The sequence below is a fragment of the Mastigoproctus giganteus genome, chromosome 11 (assembly GCF_048544385.1).
Source record: "Mastigoproctus giganteus isolate SK-2022 chromosome 11, ASM4854438v1, whole genome shotgun sequence".
Classification (NCBI taxonomy): domain Eukaryota; kingdom Metazoa; phylum Arthropoda; class Arachnida; order Uropygi; family Thelyphonidae; genus Mastigoproctus; species Mastigoproctus giganteus.
This window is the reverse complement of record NC_143585.1, coordinates 172,908,184-172,932,273: the sequence shown is the minus strand read 5'-3', so window position 1 is coordinate 172,932,273 and position 24,090 is coordinate 172,908,184. Positions and strand designations below refer to the sequence as shown.

General features: G+C 42.0%; 1 protein-coding gene across 2 annotated transcripts in view; it reads left to right on the top strand.

The window, feature by feature from the left end:
• LOC150078577 (uncharacterized) overlaps positions 1 to 24,090 on the top strand; it is a 394,647-nt gene that overhangs the window by 118,600 nt on the left and 251,957 nt on the right. For both annotated transcript variants that reach the window (XM_090385383.1, XM_090385384.1), the window contains one exon: positions 16,438 to 16,508. In XM_090385383.1, the coding sequence (XP_090241509.1) occupies positions 16,438 to 16,508 (71 nt within the window). The remainder of the gene's footprint in view (positions 1 to 16,437; positions 16,509 to 24,090) is intronic.

The following is a 24,090-nucleotide window of genomic DNA, read 5'->3' as shown; positions in this document are numbered from 1 at the left end:
GGCCAGGCTTTCCACAGGGCCCAGATCCAAGGCCAGAAATTCATCCAGAACAATGTTCCAGAAGAAAGGGCCAAGGATTGAACCCTGTGGGCAGCCTTTATTCACAAGGCGTGTCAATTCCTGGAACCTTGTGCTTACTGACACTTCTGTATATAAGGTAGCTGTTTATTACCTTATAGAGGTTTTGTGGGGCATTTCCTGGCAGAGTCTTCTAAGGACACTAGGCCACCAGAGTAAGTCAAATGCTCCAGTAAAGTCATTGGAGATTGGTAGCATATATTTCTCCTCTGTGTTTTTAACTGTTGTCTGTAGGTGGTGCATGGTATCCTCCGTAGAGTTGCCCTGCTTAAAACCATACTAATTGTTGGAATGTGAACCTGCTTCTGTATAATATTGGGCTAATCTACTATATATTAGTCTTTCATATATTTTCCCTAGTACAGGGAGTAGGGCTATTGTTCTATAGGATTTGGGATCAGTAGGCGGTTTCTCGTGGTTTTTGAGAATTAATCTTAACACTTGTAGTTTTACTCTTCTAAAATGAACAGACGTTTTTCTCCCCTGGAAAGGGGCCAATCTGTGCTATTAGCTCCGTTATGGGGGTGCATTAATTATACATTTATATGGAATGTGTGCACCCAGTCTTCACTCTCGCCACAGGTGCAGTTTCGGTTATCAGTCAGCCCTAAGGAGGTTAGTTTCACCTTTAGGGAGCCTTGACTTGTCAATATAAATGTTGTAAAAAGTCCAAGGGCATACCACTTAGGTAGCTTTGGGCTAACCATTGACGCCTGTGGCAGAAACCGTTTGGTAACCAGACCTCTGGTTTTCTGCTCCCACTTTGTTTGCCATAGCTCGTGGAGTTTTCTAGCTATTCTTTTTTTCAACGTTGAGAGTGCTGGGTGTATCAAGGGCTATCCCCAGAAATTCTGTAGGTATGCCCTTTTTAAGTCTGTAATATAAGCCTCTTTTGGCTACTTCCAGAAAAAGTGTGAGAGCTCCGACCAGCAACTGTAGTGCAGGTGTGCTTACTGTGCGACATGCTCTGATAATAGTGAGAAGTATTGTCCTTTGTATCGATTCTAATTTATTCCTATTTCTTACTATGGCCTAGCAGATGAACATATGCACCAGCTCCATATATGATAACAGGTAGGAACATTGCAGGGACCTAAGCCTTCAGGGACTTAATCTTGGTGGCTACTAGGCTTTTCATACCAACTAAGAAATACTGTTCAAGGTTAATGCCTAAATAGATGTTGGATGAATTAATGAAGCTTGTGGCAGAAAAGAAAATTGCAAGGGATGCATGTAAATTATCAGGTGACACAGAAGCCTCCGGCAGATATAAGCTAGTCTGTAATCAAGTCACAAAGGAGGTTAGGTAGGCAAAAGCAGATTCCGAGAAATCTTTGGCAAAGGATGCAAAGAAAAACTGCAAAGGTTTGTTTTCTTATGTAAACTCTAGAAGGAAGGGGATGAATAAGATTGGTCCCCTTAACATAGATGGTTCAAATGTTGATGATCCTGCTCAAGTAGCTGATAAACTGAATAAGTATTTTCCATCTACATTCATACGTGAGGAGTAATTCAAGGAGGGGAATACGAGAAGTTTATCAAACTCTAACAGGGAGCTGAGTGATTTTCTGATAACTGAGTGCAAAGTGGAGGAGAACTTGTTGAAGTTAACCTAATAAAGGCCCCTGGGGTGGATGGAATCTATCCAGTTATACTGACGGGAGCAGCAAGGGAAGTTAGCAAACCTGTAGTCATAATTATGAGAGCATCATTTGATTCACGGGAGGTCCCCATGGACTAGAGATGTGCAAATGTATCCCCAATTCACAAAGGGGGGTTCAATTGGTGACACAAGTAATTATAGACCTGTTAACTTCAGTTCCTGGAAAAATAATGGAGTCAATAGTTAAAGAGGTGATACAGGATCATCTAGACAAAATAGCAGCAATAGTTCAGACAGAGCATGCATTTGTTAAGGGGAACTCTTATCTGACCAATTTTATTGGATACTTCAATGTGGTCACGAAGAAACTGGATGCTAAAAATAATTTTGATATCATATACTTGAATTTCAGGAAAACTTTTGATATTGTTGCACATGGAAGACTGCTGTACAAATTGGAGCGATATGGCATTAAGGGCAAGTTGCTGCAGTGGATAAAGTGTAAAGTGTGTTTAGGGTAAAGCGGCACCAGGGGTTTCCCCCATCTCCGCGTAGGTTACATTGTAGTTGAACCAGTTTACTGGAAAAGCCAGAGATTTAAAAGTGTATGGACTTTGTATATGTGTGATGCCTTGTACCGTTGTTCATCTGGTCATTTAGCCGCCAGACCTCTACTGAGGCCCGACGTTGCCCCACTTTTACCCCGTGGAGGCAGACCAGATATCCACTTGAATATAGTTCACTCTGGCAGGTCCTGCCACCTAATTTCCTGAGATTTCAGTGGGTAGGACCTTAAAAAAAAAAAAAAATAAAATAAATAAATAAAAAATAAATAAATAAAAAAAATAAATAAAAAATAAATAAATAAAAATGTGATCACGTTGAGGAGGAAGTGCTAGGAGGTCAAAAGAAATGGTGGGTGAAATTGATTTTCACTTGTGGAATTTAGATTGTGTGGGGCGTTCACTAGCGTGCAGGTAGAGTGGGGAGGGAGACTGAAGACTGGGGGGAGATAGATAGAAGTATGGAGCCGATAGGGAAGACAACTCCAGTTTACAGTGGGGCATGCCCATGCCCCACCAGAAGGAAAAGAAGGGGTGGCGAGAAGGGGAGGTGACAGCAGGGCTGTCCCCTCATCCCCCGCCAGGGAAGGGTAGAAAGTAGGCCAGGCAAGGGAGCTGGCCTATTTGCCAACAGGGCATACATGTGGGGTGGCTTCAGTCGGGCGCCAAGGCGTCAGGGCTGCCCCATTTGGTATTCCCAGGAGTGGAGTGAAGATATCTCTGTCCAGGTGTTCAGTCCAGGTCTGTATGACATTTGTGCAGATCATGCTTGGTCTTTTATTAAGTAGTTACTCGTGGGATCCAGGTCCATCCACTGGTGGATATTCAGTAGGATAGGCTTCAGTCACAGTCAGGGTGGACTCCCGAAGGTCCGATTGTAGTCAATGCGTTTGGTTAACAGTTCTCAAATGGAATCGGTGTCCTCCATCGGTCAGTATTTGGGAGAGTGCAGTTCAGGCACAGTCCAGTTTTATCTTGGTTCATCATTTGTTGTGATTGTTGTTGTATTTATCCTAGTTGTCCTAGATTTTCCGGCAAAGGAAGAGTCTGGCGTCTTACAAAGAGGCACTGAGCAAAGTTGGTTAGGGCATTGTAGGTTCCCTCGTCCTCCAGTAGGTAGTGCTCCTGATTTTTGGGGTTGAACTGGACTCGTGTGATGAGGTGTCCACGCAGATCTTCGTACAGTTCACACTCGTGTAGCAGGTGGTCCCAGGTCTCGAGAGAACCACATGCGCAGGCTGGGTTATCTGTCAGTCCAAAGAGGTTTAGCTTGTGGCGGATAGCTCCATGTCCTGTGAGAAGGTAGGTGATGTGGAGACCAGGGCAGAGCCATGTCGGATATTTTGGGTACACCTTTTGCAAGTTCGGAAAGAACCTTCGCGTGATGTCTCCTTTGTCAGAAATCGTCCAGCGTTGTTGCCATATCGATGTCAAGTACATTTGCAGCCTGTATTTCTCAACTTTACAGTTATTAGCCGGGTCCGTAGTGTGGTCCTGGAAGGTTGTGACTTTGCCACGTCTGAGTTGCTGAAGCATGCCATTGCGAATCACCTCAAGATCAAGAGGGAGAGCACCCGTGATCACTTGTAGTGCATGAGTAGAGACTGTCTTGCATGCTCGGGTGAGGGTCAATAGGATGGGTCTATGTATGATATCCAGTCGTCTGCGGTTTACCACTGTTGAGGCTTTGTGGAACCAGACACCGGAGGCATATGCGATTGCCGGGATAATGGCTGCTTTATAAAGGATCGCAAGTGTGCGCCTTTTCAGGCCCCATTCGCAACGTGTGACTCTGGCAAGCATGCCAGCGTATTTTTTCATCTTAGCCTGTATATATTTTAGGTGTGGGGTGAAAGACCGATTACGGTCCAGGATAACTCCCAGGTACTTTAGTTCTGTGACTAGCTTAATTGTCCTATTGTTGATTCTTATTTGCGGCGGGCTAGTTGGGGTTAGGTAGCCCTTAAGTAAGATGGATTTAGTCTTGGTGGCCGAAATGTTGAGCCGATGCCTTTCCGTCCATTCTTGCAGTGTGGTTACTGCTGCATTCGCGAGAGTTTCTAGTTGGGCTCTTGAATCTGCAGTAAGGGCTAGGGATAGGTCGTCTGCATAGGCCAATGCCTGTACACCCCCTAAGTCGAGGGAGAGGAACTCGTCCAGTACATAGTTCCACAGGAGGGGGCCTAATACTGAGCCCTGGGGGCATCCTCGGTGTATCTGTCGATCTACCTTGCAGTAAGGGGCCTGTACCAGGATCCGTCTGTTTGTTAGGTAGCTTCTTATGCAGCTGAATAGATTTGATGGCAGTTGGGCTGTCCTGAGTCTTGCGAGGACGCTCGGCCACCAGAGGGCGTCGAATGCCCCTGCAAAGTCTATAGAGATGAGGAGAAAGTATTTTTGTCGGCAGCTCTCTGCCATGTTAAGGATACATTCCAGTGCGTCGAGGGTTGAGTTTCCAGGTTTAAAGCCAAACTGTTTGTTTGCTGTTAAGGTAGCTGTGAGGTAGTGTGATTCAATCCTATGTCTGAGCAGCTGCTCCGACACTTTGCTGAGCACAGTCAGGAGTGCTATTGGCCGATAGGAGTCCGGCTTGTGCTGTGGTTTTGAAGGGTTTTTAAGGATCAATTTAATGTTTGCCACTTTCCAGTCCGTAGGGAACCAGCCTGAGTGGAGACAGTGCTGCAATGGATAGAGGGATGGTTGAGTAGGAGAAGGTAAAGAGTGGTAATAAATAGACACTGCTCTACGTGGACTAATGTTATTAGCGTGGTTCGGTGCCGGGCCCATTGTTGTTTTTTCTGTATTTATGAATGATATCGATGATATATCAGGCTTAATGTACAAGTTTGCAGATGATACAAAGGTTGGCTTAGTTGTTAATGACACTAAAGGCAGTATGCTAATGCAACAGAATCTAGAAAAGTTAGGCAGATGGGCTGAGAAGTGGCAACAGAAGTTTAACATTGACTTGGATAACTTGGATATTAAGCCTGATATACCTCATCAATATTGTTAATAAATATAGAAAACAACATTACGTCCAACAACAAACCCTTGGGGGGGACTTGCTTGCCTTTAATGCCATACTGCTCCAATTTTTACAGTAGTCTTCCATGTGCAACAATATTAAAAGCTTTCCTAAAATCCAAGTATAGTCTGTCCATGACATACATAAGAGATATGTTCCAGGACTTCTTACGTAAGTCGCTTTTTTACATAACTCGGGAATGATTAAAAAAAATATTGCTACTATATCCCTGATGTGCTAAAATTACAAAAAAACACAATATCCTTAGAAAAACGAAGAGAAAAAGTTATGTACCATAAAAATAAAAAATTTGATCTGGGGACAGTGGTGAAGTAGCCGGAGTTGCACAAATGGGGGAAAAAAAAAAAAGAAAAAAAAAAAAGCATGTTATTGTACTTGTAAAAAGTGATATATATATTTTGTATGCCGTGTAAGCTTTATAAGGGCTAGGAAGAGAATCAAAACCAAAGTGTTCATATTTACGAAAATTGGTCTAAACCACACAATGAATCAAAGTCTATGCACTTCCAGCAATGAACTGAAGGTAATTTAAAACAAACCTCAAGCATTAATAAGACACATTACTCAAGGCTGCTGTAGGCTGAGTAGAAGTCAGTGAGGGAGTACGTGATATGAACTCTTCGATCTTCATCTGCTTCGTATGCTTTTTTTTTTCTCTTCGTAAATTTCACAATAAGCCGATAAGCAACCTTGAACTTTTCCTGCTATTTTCAATAAACGATCAGTGTTTTCATCCATTCCATCAAACATAGAAAGATCTTCCTGAATTTAATGAAATTCTTCTGGTATTTCCTTTGATTTGAACTGCTTCTTAGGTTGGCCCGATTCCTCAATGGATTTGGCTCTCGCTCCTCAACACTTTGTGCATTCAACTGGGCTAGGTCTTCCGTTATTAAATTTTTATCTTGTTCACCTGCAAGCTCGTCTACATCTTAGTCCTCCAGGACCAACTACAACTCCCAGGTTAAGTTTACAATTTCTTTGATAACAGAAGACATCAGCTTATCTACGTTGTTAAGCTCGGAATGTTTTATAAGTTTTTTTTTTTCAAAACTCCTCTCATACAAGTTGTTGTCATATCATTCCAGTCTCTTAAAAAGTTGCATATTCTATTAAGGATGTTAAATGTCTTGCAAAATTGCTGCAGATCCATCTTCCCTTGCTCTGTTGCATTTACAGCTTCAGAAAATGTTGTCCGTATGTAATAAGACTTGAAGGCCCTGATCCATTGGTTGAATCAAAGCCCACTGTATTTGGAAGGAAGTATACTACCTTAAGTTAAGTGGGAGAAGACAGAGGGTGGTAATCAATGGGTGCTGCTCTTCGTGGACTAATGTTATTAGTGGAGTCCCACAGGGTTCAGTGTTGGGTCCACTGTTGTTTTGTATATTTATCAATGATATTGATGAAGGTATATCAGGCTTAGTGTCGAAGTTTGCAGATGATACAAAGGTTGGCAGGGTTGTTAATGACAGTAATGGCAGTGTGCTACTGCAACAGGATCTAGATAATTTGGGCAGATTGGCTAAGAAGTGGCAACTGAAGTTTAACCTTGACAAACGCAAAGTACTGCATATGGGTAGAAGTAACCCGAGAGAAAAGTACCAACTGTGTGGTACTACATTTAAGGTGGTAGAAAACGAAAAAGAACTGGGAGTAATTGTGCAGTCAGATATGAAGTTCTCTGAGCAATGCAGACAGGCTGCCAGGGCAGGTCATGGGGTTTTGTCAATGATATACAGGAATTTTGCTAGCAGGGAAAAGGAGGTGATTGTTCCTCTGTATAAGGCAATGGTCAGGCCACGCCTTGAGTACTGCATACAGGTCTGGGGGCCTCATTTTAGGAAGGATGTCGATTTGCTTGAGCATGTACAGAGAAGGGCAACCAGATTGGTGAGGGGGGAATGAAGGGATCCTCTTACCAAGAGAGGCTTAAGTTCTGCAAATTGCAGTGGCTGGAGACTAGGCACCTGCACGGTGATCTGATTGAGGTGTATAAGGCCGTGAATGGGTTGTGCACGATGAATTCTGATGGAATCCTTCCACTTGTTCAGATTATAAACCTAAGGGGACATAAATTCAAATTAAGAAAATACAGATGTAGAATTAATGTGCGGAAATTTGCCAGCAGGTGGTTAATTGCTGGAACAAACTTCCATCGGTCATTGTGGAAGTTGATAGGTTGAATAAATTTAACAAGGAACTGGACAGGCATTTGGAGGGAATGGTGTGATTATTTTTTATTATTTTTTTTTTTTTGGCTGATGCTGCATAAGCTCATACACTGCTTTCTTGCATCACATGCCACTATTACTACTACTACCTTGTCATGCAGTTCATCTAGATATTTAGGATGACTGGGGCAGTGCCATGGACATTGATATCTTAAAAGGCATTGACATTCCCAGGGGCACACTAACATTCTCAGGCATTCAACCCCAGGGGCTCACATCTGGTGAGTATGGGCTTGGCACACCCAGGGTCCTGAGCTGGATATCATCTTTCTTGGTGATTCCTCTCTCTCTCTCTCTCTCTCTCTCTCTCTCTCTCTCTCTCTCTCTCTCTCTTAGGGTAACTCAGGAATTTTTTTTGGCTGTTGCAGCTTAAGCCTCATGCTTCCTTTCGTCATATGGCTAATAATAATAATTTGCAAGCAATATTTTTCAACTTCAGGGACAAACACATTTAGAAACGATTCTTCAAAAATGGTTATCGTCATCCAGACCTTTGAGTTAGCCCTGAAGTGTACGGGAACCATTTTCTTGTCAGTTCGTCAAAAGAGTGTGGGTTTTCCGAATGATAAACCACTAAAGGTTTAAGCTTATAATCCGCTGTGTTATCCCCCCCCCACACTAAGAGAATTACCCTGTCTTTGGCAACTTTAAATTCAGACATCGACGTTTCTTCAATAGAAATATAAGTCCTACTAGGCATTTTTTTCCAAGAATGGCTAATCTCATCCACATTAAATATTTGTTGCTGCAAATAACCACCACTTCTTATAACCTCATCCAATTTGTCCTTGAATTTTTCAGCAGCCCCACCATCTGTTCTTGCTGCTTCACCACTTATGGCATTGTTATGATATCCTCTTCTCTTACAGAACCATGACTTGCAGCAAAGGTGGTTTCATTATCATCACTCTTCTTCTTGGCACCTCCGTAGCCAGGTGGGCAGGAGCAGCAGTGCGTATCACATGCTTCTTGATTAGACTGGGGTTCGAGCCCGTGACCACCAAATACGGAGAATGCGGAAAGGTCAGGGAATGATCACCGCATTTCCCCGGAGCAACATGGCCTTAGTTGCTAATGCTTGTAAAAACCAAATAACAACTCTTCTTCTTCTGAAGATCCTCAAAAATTGCACAAGCCTTTGCTTTGATAAGGTGGAGGCTTAAGTTGATTTGTTTTTGGATCTTGTCTTCCATCCAAACAATAAGTAACTTTTCCATCTCACCGTTTAGTCTCATTCTAGCCTTTATTATTATAGTTCTCTTCATTGGTGCCGATCCCTTCACGTATTCTGGCTTTGTCCTTTAGTATTGTGATCACTGTTGACACTGACAAATCTAAACTCAGCAAGATATTTTAGCATTAACATTAGTAGACGCATATGATGCAAGAAAGCAAGCTTATACAATATCAGCCAAAAAAAAACACACTCCCATTTCACCCCTCCGTTCGTTCCAAGTACCTGCCCAGCTTAGCCTTAAATTTATTTAGGCTATCAACTTCCATAACAAAGGATGGAAGTCTGTTCCACCAACCAACCACCCACTGGCTAAAGGCAAACTCTCACACTTCTATCCTACATCTGTCTTTCCTCAATTTGAATTTATGCCCTCTCAAATGATTATTCTAAGCAAGAGGGAGAATCCCATCAGCATTGAACATGCTCAAATCATTCAAGGCTTTATACACCTCAATCAGATCACCTCGCAGGTGCCTAGTCTCCAGACACTATAATTTGCAAAACTTAAAAGCCTTTCTTCGTAAGAGCAACCCTTTGTTCCATTTACTAATCTTGTTGCCCTTCTTTTTGTACTCATTCCAATAACTCTACATCCTTCTTAAAATGAGGCCTCCAGACCTATATACAGTAGTCAAGGTGTCGCCTGACCATTGCCTTATATAAGGGGATAATCACCTCCTTATGCCTGCTAGAAAAATTCCTATATATCATTGACATGACACTATGAGCTACTCTTGCAGACCGTCTGTACTGCTCAGTAAACTTCATATCTGCCTGCACAATTATCCCCAGGTCCTTTTCGTTCTCTACCACTGTCAGTGTAGTACCACAGAGTTGATACGTCACTCTGGGGTTGCTGCTTCCCATATGTAGTACTATGATTAAAGAGGCCTGTGCGCTCTGGATTCATTATTATTACTAAATTACAGTTGCTCAGAGCGAAACGGATACAAAAATATAGATTGTGACATGTTTAATAATAGGAAATATACATATATTAGATTAGATACATACAAATAAAAGCTTTCAGTTGTTTAGTTAACCTTCTTCAGTTGAAATGAAATGACAGTTAAAATGGAGGCGTGAAGTGCGTGGCTAATTGTTTGATGTTGAAGCCTGTGGCTGTGATGTATGTGGACGTGGCCAGCGTTTGTCAATGGACAGGATCGTTGCTTCGGCGATAGGGTGTACTTGACAACCACTGTTCCTATTCACTTAGGTATTGGAGCATTTTATGTTTAACGACTCCAACCAGGCGCGGCGCAGATAATGGCAGGACTTATCCACAATCACGACATCACGTTTGGGTCAGTCGTGGTGGGTTGCCCAAACGTGTTTGGCAATAGCTGAGTGCTCTACATCCGCTAAGCGGATTGCTCTTTTTTGTTCGGAAAGGCGTTTTTCGAGCTGTCTCCCAGTTTCCCCGATGTAGCAGCTAGTGCAGTCACAGCAAGAGATGCGGTAGACCAATCCGCTCTGTAGTAGCGTGGGGACAGGTGTTTTTACCTTAGAGATGAGGGATCGTAATTTTCTGCCTGGGAGTTGTACGCACTTTATCCCATGTGATTTTAAGATTCGACAGAAACCTATCACAACAGGTCTGTAGAATCTTAAAATACCAAGATCCCAACTAAACATATCCCTCTTCAGACTGAATTAGAAGCTGTTACTGTTCACATAACTCCCCATCTTGCCAAACACTTGTTTCTATATACTTACTACTAAACCATGCTTTCTCTTTAAAAGATCTTGAAGATCTCATCTTACAGATTCCTCCACCTTTCTGTATATTAGGGGATTTTAATGGATATCACCCCTTATGGGGAACTACAAAATTAGATAAATGGGGTGGACTCGTTGAAAGACTTCTAGAGACCCCAAAACTTTGCCATGCTCAATACTGGTGCATACACTCACTTACAGCTCCCAAATGGACACACCTCAGCAATTGATCTCTCAATTAGTTCTCCAGTACTGGTCCCAACTATAGAGTGGTACGTACTAAAGGATCCCATGGGTAGTGACCACTTCCCAATTGTTTGTAACCTGCTCACTACACAACTATCATCAAAATTCCCTTTCTACTATCTTCTTGCAGAAAGGAGTACCACAATGGTCAGTACTGAGTGCAACCCTATTTGCCATTAGAATTGAATCCATTACAAAGAACTCCCAAATACTGTGGAGGCATATCTTTATGCCGATGATCTCTCTCTATTTCTTGCCATTCTTCAAACATGAGATCTATTGAATGGCGACTGCAGATGACCCTCAATAAAGTGCAAAAGTGGGCTGAGTTCAATGAATATTGTTTTTCCCGACAGAAAACTGTTGCGATGCACTCTGCAATCAACGAAAATTACATATAGACCTTGAACTTCGGATATCAAATTCCATCATTCAGATTGCCGATAATATCCGATTCCTGGGATTGATCCTTGACAGCAAGTTAAACTTCTTTGAGCACATTCAATTAATACACAATACATGTCTGAAAAAGCTGAACATGCTAAGAGCTTTATCTGCCATGTCTTGGGGAACAGATCGTACAACTTTGCTGCTTGTATATAGATCCCGTTTGGATTATGGTGCTCCGGTTTATGATTCTGCCCGAAGGAGTGTATTGCGTTGGCTGGATCCTACACAACACGTAGGAGCAGGAGACCGGTGGAATTACTTAACAAGTACAGGTCACTGATGAAAAAAAGCTGTGAATTAGGGTTGAATTTGAAAGTGTCTGCAATTCTGCCCAGACACGATAGGAGGGAGTATATGATGAGAGCCCTGTCGATCAATTCGGCCCTGGAAAGATTGTGCAGGGCTCGAGGGGTAGAATTTTTTTCAGCCTGGTCTGTACTTGTTAACAGGAGAGACTGCTTCTACAGGGATGGGATACACTTAAATAGAAAGGGTGCAAGAATGTTTGCTGATGCTATTGAGGCAGTGTTAGGTGGGTCGGAAAACTGCTAGATTGGGGGGATACAAGGACTAATAGATTAACAGTAGCCACTGGCAGAGGAGAAAGTGATTCTTGCACTGCTTCTATTGGAATGAGCAGCAGCCTGGAAAATAAGATGCAGGATATTTCAGAGACTGCTGGGAATCATGGGGGTACAAGTGAACACATGGGTTGTGTTAGGGTGGCTAAGAGGAAGAGCAGGTGCATGTATACTTGCGTGTACACCAATGCTAGGAGTTTAGTAAATAAATTTGACGAATTTGAGGTATTGCTCAAAACATCAAAGGCAGATATTGTTGGGATTTCAGAGACGTGGTGTCACACAGATATAAGGAATGCAGAACTGGAATTTGGGGAGTACAATGTCTACAGAAAGGATAGACAGGATAGGAAGGGAGGAGGGGTTATGCTATTAGTTAAGAAACACATAAAATCCAAGGAAGTGAAGCCAGTCGACATCGCTGGACAGTGCACTGTCGAGTCAGTTTGGTGTGACATAAGCATTGGGAGATCAAAATTGAGAGTAGGAGTGTGCTATAGGCCTAATGACTCTGATGAGTATAATAAGAAACTGTACAGAGAAATAGAGTGAGCCAGTAAATCAGAGAGTCTTATAATGGGGGATTTTAATTTCCCAGATATTGACTGGAATTTGGGGGCTGGTCACTCACACACTAGCAAGGCTTTTGTGGATTTATTGGATGATTGTTTTCTACATCAGCATGTTCGGGAGGCAACTAGAGGGAGTAATACTCTTGATTTGATTATCAGTAGTGATTCTTCATGCATTAAGAATCTGCAGATAAATGAACCACTAGGTGGCAGTGATCACAGTGTTCTGAAGTGGGAGTTACTCAAAGAGGTAACTACCATTAGGGGTAAAGGGAAGGGGTATTGCTTTCGTAAAGGCGACTACTATGGACTGAGACAGTATTTAAATTCTGTACAGTGGGATCAACTGATGACGTTACCAACAGCAAATTCAAAATGGAAAGCATTGAAAGAACTTATCTTGCAAGCTACTAGGCTTTACATACCAACTAAGAAATATTGTTCAAGGTTTAGGCCTAAATGGATGTCATATGAACTGATGAGGCATATGGTAGAGAAACATGCATGGGATACATACAAATTAACACCTGACACAGAAGCCTATGATAGATACAAGTTGATCTGCAACCAAGTTACAAAGGAGGTTAGGCAGGCGAAGGCAGATTACGAGAGATCCTTGGCAAGGGACGCGAAGAAAAACAGCAAAGAGTTCTTTACTTATGTAAACTCTAAAAGGAAGGGGATGAATCAGATTGGTCCACTTGATATCAATGGGTCAATTGTTGATGACCCTGCTCAGGTAGCTAACAAACTAAATGAATATTTTGCATCGACATTCACACATGAGGAGTTATTCAGCGAGGGGAATGCCAGAGGTGTATTCAACTCTGGCAGTAAGGTAGAGAATCTTGTAATAACTGAGAGTAAAGTGGAGGAGAAATTGTTGAAGATAAATACAAGAAAGGCACCTGGGGTGGATGGGATCGATCCAGTTATATTAAAGGAGGCAGCAAAGGAAGTAAGCAAACCCTTAGCCATAATTATGAGAGCTTCCTTGGACTCAGGGGAGGTAGCCATGGACTGGAGATGTGCAAATGTGACCCCAATTCACAAGGGAGGATCAAAGGCTGACACAAGTAATTATAGACCTGAGAGTTTAACTTCTGTTCCCGGAAAATTAATGGAGGCATTGGTAAAAGAAGCAATGCAGGATTATCTAGACAAGACGTCAGTTATAGCTCGGACACAGCATGATTTTGTTAAGGGGAAGTCTTGCCTGACCAATTTGATTGGATACTATGATGCAGTCACAAAAGAACTGGATGCAGGGAATAATTTTGATATTATATACTTGGATCTTAGAAAGGCTTTTGATACTGTTGCACATGGAAGACTGCTGCACAAATTGGAGCAGTGTGGCATTGGAGGCAAATTGCTGCTATGGATAAAGGGGTGGTTGAGGGGGAGAAGACAGAGAGTGGTAATCAATGGACACTGCTCATTGTGGACTAATGTTATTAGTGGAGTCCCTCAGGGTTTAGTATTGGGTCCTTTATTGTTCTCTGTATTTATAAATGATATTGATGATGGTATATCAAGCTTAATGTCCAAGTTTGCAGACGATACGAAGGTTGGCAGGGTTGTCAAGGACACTACTGACACTATGCTGCTGCAACAGGATCTGGAAAGGTTGAGCAGATGGGCTGAGAGGTGGCAAATGAAGTTTAACATTGACAAATGTAAAGTACTACATATGGGAAACAGCAACCCCAGAGCAACGTATCAACTCTGTGGTACTACACTGACAGTGGTAGAGAATGAAAGGGACCTGGGGGTGGTTGTGCAGGCAGATATGAAGTTCTCTGAGCAGTGCAGACGGGCTGCAAGAGTAGCTCATGGTGTATTGTCAATGATATATAGGAATTTTTCTAGCAGGGATAAGGAGGTGATTATTCCCTTGTATAAGGCAATGGTCAGGCCACACCTAGAGTACTGTATACAGGCCTGGAGGCCTCATTTCAAGAAGGATGTAGAGCTGCTGGAACGAGTACAGAGAAGGGCAACAAGATTAGTGAATGGAACAAAGGGGTGCTCTCACGAAGAAAGGCTAAAGTTTTGCGAATTACAGTGTCTGGAGACCAGGCACCAGCGAGGTGATCTGATAGAGGTGTACAAAGCCTTGAATGGTTTGAGCATGCTCAATGCTGATGGGATTCTTCCTCTTGCTCAGAATAATCACCTGAGAGGGCATAAATTCAAATTGAGGAAAGACAGATGTAGGACAGATGTGCATAAATTTGCCTTTAGCCAGCGGGTGGTTGGTAGGTGGAACAGACTTCCATCCCTTGTCGTGGAAGTTGATAGCCTAAATAAGTTTAAGGCTCAGCTGGACAGGTATTTCGAACGAACAGAGGGGTGAAGTGGAAGTGGTTATTTTTTATTTATTTATTTTACTTTATTTTTTTTTTTTTGTCTGATGCTGCATAAGCTTGCTTTCCTGCATCAAATGCCTCTACTAATGCTAATGCTAACACAATGCACTGGATTGCTCTTGGCGCTTGTAGGACATCTCCAACCTATAATCTATACTTTGAAGTTTATGAGCCCCTCTGTACCTCCGCAGAAGAATGTTATTACTTAAATATGCAGCCAAAATGCAAAGTTGCCCTCCGCATCCAATTCAGCCGCAAATCTTTAATCCACCATTTCACATTCTTTATAGAAATAAACCAAGCAAAATATGACCAGTAGGCTTACGACTCCTTGAAATAACACAGAATTGGAATGTTCCTCTCCACAACAGGCAAAAAATTACTCTCCTCCATCATGGACCACCTTTCTTCAACTGACATGTCATCACCCACTCGGGTCACCTCACAGCTGCCTAGTCTCCAGACACTGTAATTTGCAAAACATGCCTTTCTTCATAAGAGCAACCCTTTTTTCCATTCACTAATTTTGTTGTCCTTCTCTGTACTTGTTCCAACAGCTCTACATCCTTCTTCAAATAAGGCCTCTACACCTGTATACAGTACTCAAGGTGTGGCCTGACAATTGCCTTATCCCTGCTAGAAAAATTCCTGAATGTCATTGACAAGACACCATTAGCTACTCTTGCAAACTGACTGCACTGCTCAGAAAACTTCATATCTGCCTGCCCAATTACCCGCATGTCCTTTTTCATTCTCTACCACTGTCAGTGTAGTACCACACAGCTGATAAGCTATTCTGGAGTTACTGTTCCCATATGCAGTACTTTGCATTTGTCAATGTTAAACTTCAGTTGCCACCTATAAGCCCATCTGCTCAACCTTTCTAGATCCTGTTGCAGCAGCGTACTTTCATTAGTGTCATTAAATGACCCTTCTGACTGTGTTGTCTGCAAACTTGGACATTAAGCCTGATATACCATCATCAATATCATTTATAAATACAGAAAACAACAATGGACCCAACACTGAACCCTGGGGGACTCCACTAATAACATTAGTCCACGAAGAGCAGTGCCCATTGATTACCACTCTGTCTTCTCCCACTCAACCATCCCTTTATCCATAGCAGCAGCAATTTGCCTCCAGTGCCACACTGTTGCAATTTGTGCAGCAGTCTTCCATGTGCAACAGTATCAAAAGGCTTTCTAAGATCCAAATAAATAAAGTCAAAGTTATTCCCTGTATCCAGTTCTTTTGTGACTGCATCATAGTATTCAATCTAATTGGTCAGGCAAGACTTCCTCTTAACAAAACTATGCTGTGTCCAAGCTATAACCGAAGTCTTGTCTAGATGATCCTGCAGTGCTTCTTTAACTAGTGCCTCCATTAATTTCTCTGGAACAGTAGTTAAACTAACAGGTCTGTAAATACTTGTCGCCCTTTGATCCTCCTTTGTGAATTGCATTTGCACATCTGCAGTCTGTGGGTACCCCACTAAAGCCAAGGAGGCTCTCATAATTATGGCTTACGGTTTGTTTACTTCCTTTGCTGCCTCCTTTAATATAACTGGATAGATCCCATCCACCCCAGGTGCCTTTCTTTTGTTTATCTTAATAGTGATATTGCTGTCGGATCTATATATTGAGTTTGTTAATTTTGATTACTGGATTAACAATCTATATAATTTTCACTGAAGTAATTAAAAATAATGTCTATTGTATAACTTTCAGGTATGGGCCCTTCAGAGACAGAAATTTCTCTACTCTTTTAGCCAGCATTCAAACTGGGTAAGAAGTGCAAGGTATGCATCAGTAATATATTGTGAAATATTGTTATGAAGTAATGAGTGGTATATTTTACCATGGTTGTCATTTTAAAGGAATAATTAGGTGCAATCAAATGTTTTTAAGGTGTGAGAATTATAAAGAGTGGTAAACAGAATGCATTTATGCTGTATTTGTATCCTGCTTTTGTATTTAGTATTCTGTATTTGTATTTGGTATGCTGTATTTGTATCCTGTTTTTCTCAAGCTGCTACATATGAACCACTGGAGCTCGTCAACATGATGGGATATTCTTTTGTAATTCTGTACTTCACAATAAAGATTTATTTATTTACAATTATGGTATAACTTGCCATTCATAATAATTATAAAATTTATATCAGAAAAAAACATGTTTGCTGAAAGATTTTTATTCTGTTATGAAGGCTACACTATAAAAGCAATATTTGTAGAAGAATAAGAGAATCAGCATGAAATGTTGAAGAGACTTCCATCCTGCAGTGTGTCGATAATGGCTGCAGTTCAACTTAACTTTTTAACTTTAAGAGAAATTTACCTGAATATGATACATAGAACACTTCCATATAAAACTCTTCAGAAATAAAACGTTTTAATTTCTGGAGAGTATCATATGGAAATGTTCTATATATCATATTCAGGTAAATTTCTCTTATTCTTATACAAATACAACATAATGTATTGAGTACCAAAGCTCTGGTTTATACTATCAAAATTATAAAAGCAAATAATTAGGAGTAATGTTACAGAGAAGATAAGTAAGAGAAGACAAATTGAATGAGCCACTGGTTCTCATTCTTTTATGACTTTTTGAACTACCACATTTTTATTATCTTAATCATGTGAACTTGCAAGGATATCATTGGTCTATGGACAATAAGTTGGAAACTGTTGATATAGGATACGGTATGGAAAAGGAATGAAGAAACAAAAATCAAAAGATTAAAGGGTTGCCTCATTACAAAGAAGGCTAGTTCAGATAAAGTTATTATATTGTATTAGATGAAATATGGTGAAATTAATAATCTAAATAGATATTGAAAAAATAAGAAAAGTCAAGATAAGGTTACTGGAAGTAATTCATGGCAAATTATCATATTACCAAGAGAGACAAAAATTATTATTATTATTGCTCTTATATTATTTCTCCCTAATTGGGGGATTCCACTCCGTGACGGGTACTGCTACCAAGTATATAGGGTGGTTGTAATGTCTAGTGTTACTGTTGGTCAAGGAACTCTCTGAATATCCTACAGGTATTCAGAGAGTTCCTACATAGCAGCCTAGCAGCTATTGCTGCTAGGCTGCTGATGTAGAGGATATCATGCGAAAGCCAAGGATAGTGATGACCAAGAGACATATGGCGGAGAAGAAAAATGCATGGGATACATACAAATTAACACGTGACACAGAAGCCTATGATAGATACAAGTTCATCTGTAACCAAGTTACAAAGGAGGTTAGGCAGGGGAAGGCAGATCACGAGATATCTTTGGCAAGGGATGCAAAGAAAAACAGCAAAGAGGTCTTTACTTATGTAAACTCTAGAAGGAAGGGGATGAATCAGATTGGTCCACTTGATATCGATGGGTCAACTGTTGATGATCCTGCTCAGGTAGCTAACAAACTAAATGAATATTTTGCATCGACATTCACACATGAGGAGTTATTCAGCGAGGGGAATGCCAGAGATGTATTCAACTCTGGCAGTAAGCTAGAGAATCTTGTAATAACTGAGAGTAAAGTGGAGGAGAAATTGTTGAAGATAAATACAAGAAAGGCACCTGGGGTGGATGGGATCTATCCAGTTATATTAAAGGAGGCAGCAAAGGAAGTAAGCAAACCCTTAGCCATAATTATGAGAGCTTCCTTGGACTCAGGGGAGGTACCCATGGACTGGAGATGTGCAAATGTGACCCCAATTCACAAAGGAGGATCAAAGTGTGACACAAGTAATTATAGACCTGTTAGTTTAACTTCTGTTCCTGGAAAATTAATGGAGGCACTGGTTAAAGAAGCACTGCAGGATTATCTAGACAAGACTTCAGTTATAGCTCGGACATAGCATGGTTTTGTTAAGGGGAAGTCTTGCCTGACCAATTTGATTGGATACTATGATGCAGTCACAAAAGAACTGGATGCAGGGAATAACTTTGATATTATATACTTGGATCTTAGAAAGGCTTTTGATACTGTTACACATGGAAGACTGCTGCACAAATTGGAGCAGTGTGGCATTGGAGGCAAATTGCTGCTATGGATAAAGGGGTGGTTGAGGGGGAGAAGACAAAGAGTGGTAATCAATGGACACTGCTCATCGTGGACTAATGTTATTAGTCAAGTCCCTCAGGGTTCAGTATTGGGTCCATTATTGTTTTCTGTATTTATAAATGATATTGATGATGGTATATCAACCTTAATGTCCAAGTTTGCAGACGATATGAAGGTTGGCAGGGTTGTCAAGGACACTACTGACACTATGCTACTGCAACAGGATCTTGAAAGATTGAGCAGATGGGCTCAAAGGTGGCAAATCAAGTTTAACATTGACAAATGTAAAGTACTACATATGGGAAACAGCAACTCCAGAGCAACATATCAACTCTGTGGTACTACACTGACAGTGGTAGAGAATGAAAGGGACCTGGGGTGGTTGTGCAGGCAGATATGAAGTTTTCTGAGCAGTGCAGACAGGCTGCAAGAGTAGCTCATGATGTATTGTCGATGATATATAGGAATTTTTCTAGCAGGGATAAGGAGGCGATTATTCCCTTGTATAAGGCAGTGGTCAGCCCACACCTAGAGTACTGTATACAGGTCTGGAGGCCTCATTTCAAGAAGGATGTAGAGATGTAGAAGGATGCTGGAACGAGTACAGAGAAGGGCAACAAGATTAGTGAATGGAACAAAGGGGTGCTTTTACGAAGAAAGGCTTAAGTTCTGCAAATTACAGTGTCTGGAGACTAGGCACCAGCGAGGTGATCTGATAGAGGTGTATAAAGCCTTGAATGGTTTGAGCATGCTCAGTGCTGATGGGATTCTTCCTCTTGCTCAGAATAATCACTTGAAAGGGCATAAATTCAAATTGAGGAAAGACGGATGTAGGATAGACGTGAGGAAATTTGCCTTTAGCCAGCGGGTGGTTGGTTGGTGGAACAGACTTCCATCCCTTGTTGTGGAAGTTGATAGCCTAAATAAGTTTAAGGCTCAGCTGGACATGTATTTCGAACGAACAGAGGGGGTGAAGTGGAAGTGGTTATTTTTTATTTATTTATTTTTTTTTTTTTTTGGATGATGCTGCATAAGCTTGCTTTCTTGAATCAAATGCCTCTGCTAATGCTAAGAGCCGCCAACAGCACCCGAAGTCAGCAGTGGAGAGACTAACAATAGCTTGGAAAGAGGGAGGAAGGGGCCTGGTAGATATGGTAGAGCAACAGAAATTGCAATAGTTAACCTGAAGGATTACTTCAAAAACAACACAGCACCACTCCACCAGGCCATAAGGAAGATAGATAAGTGGTCATTGTGTCCCATATCGGTGGTTGACACAGTGATCGCGATGGTCATTACTTCTTGCATATCCCACATCTCCTTGACCTGATGTCTTAGGTTCTTGTACTTCCTAATTTTTTCCTCATGAGGAAAAAATTAGGGTTTTCTGGACATTGCTACTGTTGAGCACCGCTATATCAATCAGGTAGGTAGCCTTTTCCATCTTGTCCAGAAGGTTTTGTCCGGTCTGTTGTGTGGGATGGTTTTATCTGTTATTATTACGCAGTTCCCAGTACAGCTTGTGGGTTGGGGTCTCTAGTACTGCCTTCTGGGGTTCGTACTTGTAGTATGGTAAACTTTCTTTGGTCAACTGGTATTTCCTCGCTAACTTCTGGGGTGTTATCTTGGCTATCAGGTCATGTCTATGAGTGTACTCAGTCTGGATGACCACCTTGCACCCTGTGGTGATGTGTTGGATCATTTTTGAGGCAAGATGGCATTGTCGACATTCTGTGCTCCTCTGCGATGTATTTTCTATAGTCTCTGGTGTTGATTACCTGGTCTTGGGGAAGAGTGTCCCCCTGTGAGCCATGCATTGGAAGTAGTGTTATCGATGTGATCTTGATGGAGGTCAATATAGACACTCCCATGGAGTGTCTTCTCTGCCCATCTTTCTGGCTTCATTTCTTGTGCTGTCTGGGCAGGAGGGAGGCTTCTCACTTAGGATTAGTGGGTTATGGCCTGGTGCAGTGATGTTTTTGAAGTAATCCTTCAGGTTAACTATCGCTGTTTCTGTTGCTCTATCATATCTATCAGGTCCCTTCCTCCCTCTTTCCAAGCTATTGTTAGTCTCTCCACTGCTGACTTCGGGTGGTGTTGGCGGGTCTTGGTCATCACTGTCCTTGTCTTTCGCATGATATCCTCTAGCTCGGTGTTAGTCCAATCTATAACCCTAAAGGAGTATGTTAGTACTGGAGCTGCATAGGTGTTTATGGCCATGGCTTTAACTGTGTTCCCTCTGCTCAATTTTGCTTTCAGCAGGCTTTTGAGTTTGATGGTATTTTTTGGTCGGCACTTCTTGATTTCCTTGTTCTCTAACTGCTGAGCCTGCATTGTTCCAACGTATATGTAGGTCTCTCCTTCTGTCATAGCTTCGATGTCTTTACCACTACCTGGTAAAGAGAAAGGTCGAAACTACCAGTCAGCAGCTGGTAGTTTCGACCAACTAATTTTCCCTGGTGCAGTGTGTGGGTCTTGCATTTGTCTAGACCAAATACCATCCTTATGTACTTGCCGAATTCTTCAGTGATCCGGAGTAGTTGCTGGAGTTGCTTCTCGGTTGCTGCCTAGACCTTGATGTCATCCATGTAAATCAGGTGGGTGAGGGTGTACAGTTCTTTCTTCCTTCTTTGAGGTTATGTCCATACCTGCTGCTGTTAAGCCTGGTGGATAGCGGGTTGAGTGCTAGACAGAACCACTGTGATGTGGGCTCAGAGCATCTCCCCGAAAGATTCCTTTTCTGATGGGGATTAGTCTGGTTGTGATGTTTTTGACCTTAATGGTGGTATTCCATTTCGCCATTGTTGCTCCTAGGAAGTTTGTCACTATCGGATTGGCCTTGTAGATGTTCAGGGTCTCTTTTAGCCAGCTATGAGGTACGGAGTCGAAAGCCTTGCGGTAATCGATGTAGGTCGTGTATAGGATACGGTGCTTCCTGTAGGCTAGCTCCATAACTGCGGCATCTATGAATAATTTCTCCTTGCATCCTTTCTATTGTTTGGCCATTATGTTCTGACTTTCTGAGTGATCTGATCTGATATCTTCTTGGTTATGCAGCTGGTCAGGATCTTGTACATTGTTGAGAGGCAGGTGATTGGCCCATATTTCGTCGGTTTTCTTTGTCTTCAGGCTTCAGAAATGTGACTCCTTCAGTGTGAAACTTCAGAATTGTCTTCGGGTGCCTTATCATTTGGGTGAACTGCTCTGCTAGCTGCTTGTGTGTGTGGAAGTGAGCTTGTTGTACCAGTGGTTGTGGATGTTATCAATTCCTGGAGTTCGCCAGTTGTTGATGTTCCTGATCAGCTGTTTTACTTCTCTAATCTCCCAGTCTCTTATCTCTTGTATGACCTTGGTTTTCTTCTGTTCTACTTCTCTCCAGGGGCTCGGCTGTTATGTCTTACTTCATTGCTCCCGATATTTCCCCAGAACTCCTCGATCGTCTTCTTCTTCGTGTGGTCTGTTTCCTGTTTTCTTATCTTCTTCGAGTTTCCCGTAGAAGGCTCTTTGGTCATCATCGAAGATTCAGTTGTTTATTTTCCTCAGGGAGCTCTCTTTGTATTGGCAGTCTCTTGCTGAGTGCGAGGAGTTTCTTCTTCCACGTATCGAAGTATTCTCCTATTCTCTGATTTCTTATCTCATGTTTGCCGTGGACGCTGTCTCTCTTGAGGATGCCCTTTTCCTTTCCAATCAGTTTCTTACTTCTATTACCCTGTTGCTACTGGGTCGACTGCCCTATCTTGAATCTTAATTCTTCTGTCTTCTTTCCCAAGCTGGCGGTTCCTTCTGTTTTCGATTCTTCTGCTGCTCTTGTTTCTTTTCCATTAATCCTAGTGGCTGCTGTGGGAGCACAGGCTGTGTGGATAGCCTCCATCATTGCACCATTGTAGTCAAGGTAATGTGGTATTATTTGCCGATTGAGGTGGTCTGTTATTCTCCATAGGATTTTATTTGGCCTCTGAATCGGTATCATGTGGGTTCTTGTTGGGTCCATTCTTTCGAATTCTGTTAGAGCCTTCTTCCACTTGTCTTCTATTCTGGATATAATGACTTCGTCTATTTCCACTTTGGCCATTCTAGGTTGTATTTCTTCATGCTGTTCCTCCTCTGGTTCCATATTGACTATATTCGTTGTTCTTTGTAGTTGGTTGCTCACATCCTGCTTGATTATTTCGAAGATTGCAGGAGCTATTAGGCTCTTCATGACGATTGTCCTTCTTTGGTCTGCTAATCGATGTTCGGTGATCTGAATATCTGTGTATCGTTCCAACCACTTAGTATGTATTCGCGACCTGTACATTGTCATATCAGTCTCTAGCCTGGTTATTTTATAGTATGATTGCATGATGTACATATTCATTTCGATGCTCCACTTCATGCATTGCCATCTTCTTCTTTCCTTCCTGGGTGGTCACTAGCACAGTTGTGCAGGAAGCACTTCCAGTTGGTGGGGCTGGATGGTCTTGTCCTTCTCTTGTGGTAGCCATATTGGGGACAGCACCACTGTCTTGCTCGTGAGGCTGTCTCAAAATTTTTTGAACCGACTCCTCTGCCTAAGGCCTAAACGCGAGTGACTTTATCCTGGCTCCACACTCGATGCAGTATGGTTAATATTTCTCTGCGACATCATCCATGTGTGGAGATGAACATGTTTAGCTTCGGCTTATGCCCAGTTTTTTTTTTTTTTCTTTTTTCTTCTTCTTCTTGTGAGTGATACTAGATAGTGCCCGTATCAGCCTCAGACTTGCTCCCACCTTGGGGAAGACAAGTCCAATGGAGCAAATTTCGCGGTGTTTTTTATTATTATTTCGGACTCTCAGCATAATAGAGCAGCGTTTACTTCCACCGAAGCGGGATTCAAGCCCGGGTCCATCAGTCTGGTAGTCCAGTGTCTTAACCACTAGGCCATCGCGTCATTATTATTGTTATTATTAGCCATGTGGTTTAAGGAAGCCTGAGCCTTATGCTGCATCAGCCAAAAAAAAAAAAAAATTTTGAATTACCCTGAGAGAGAAGTAGAAGGGAATAACCAAAGAAGAGAAGAATGATGATATCCAGCTAAGGATCCTGGGTGTGCCAAGCCCATACTCACCAGTTTTGAGCCCCTGCAGTTGTTTCAGTAAACCAAGACTGCCTGTGCGACAGTTTAAGAGTTGAAGAGCCGAAATGATATGGCCTTTCAAGTGATGTGTTATTCCTTTTATTTCAGTGATGCTTAATTCCTGACAATTAATGGGAGTAATTGTGCAGTCAGATATGAAGTTTTCTGAGCAATGCAGACAGGCTGCCAGGGCAGGTCATGGGGTTTTGTCA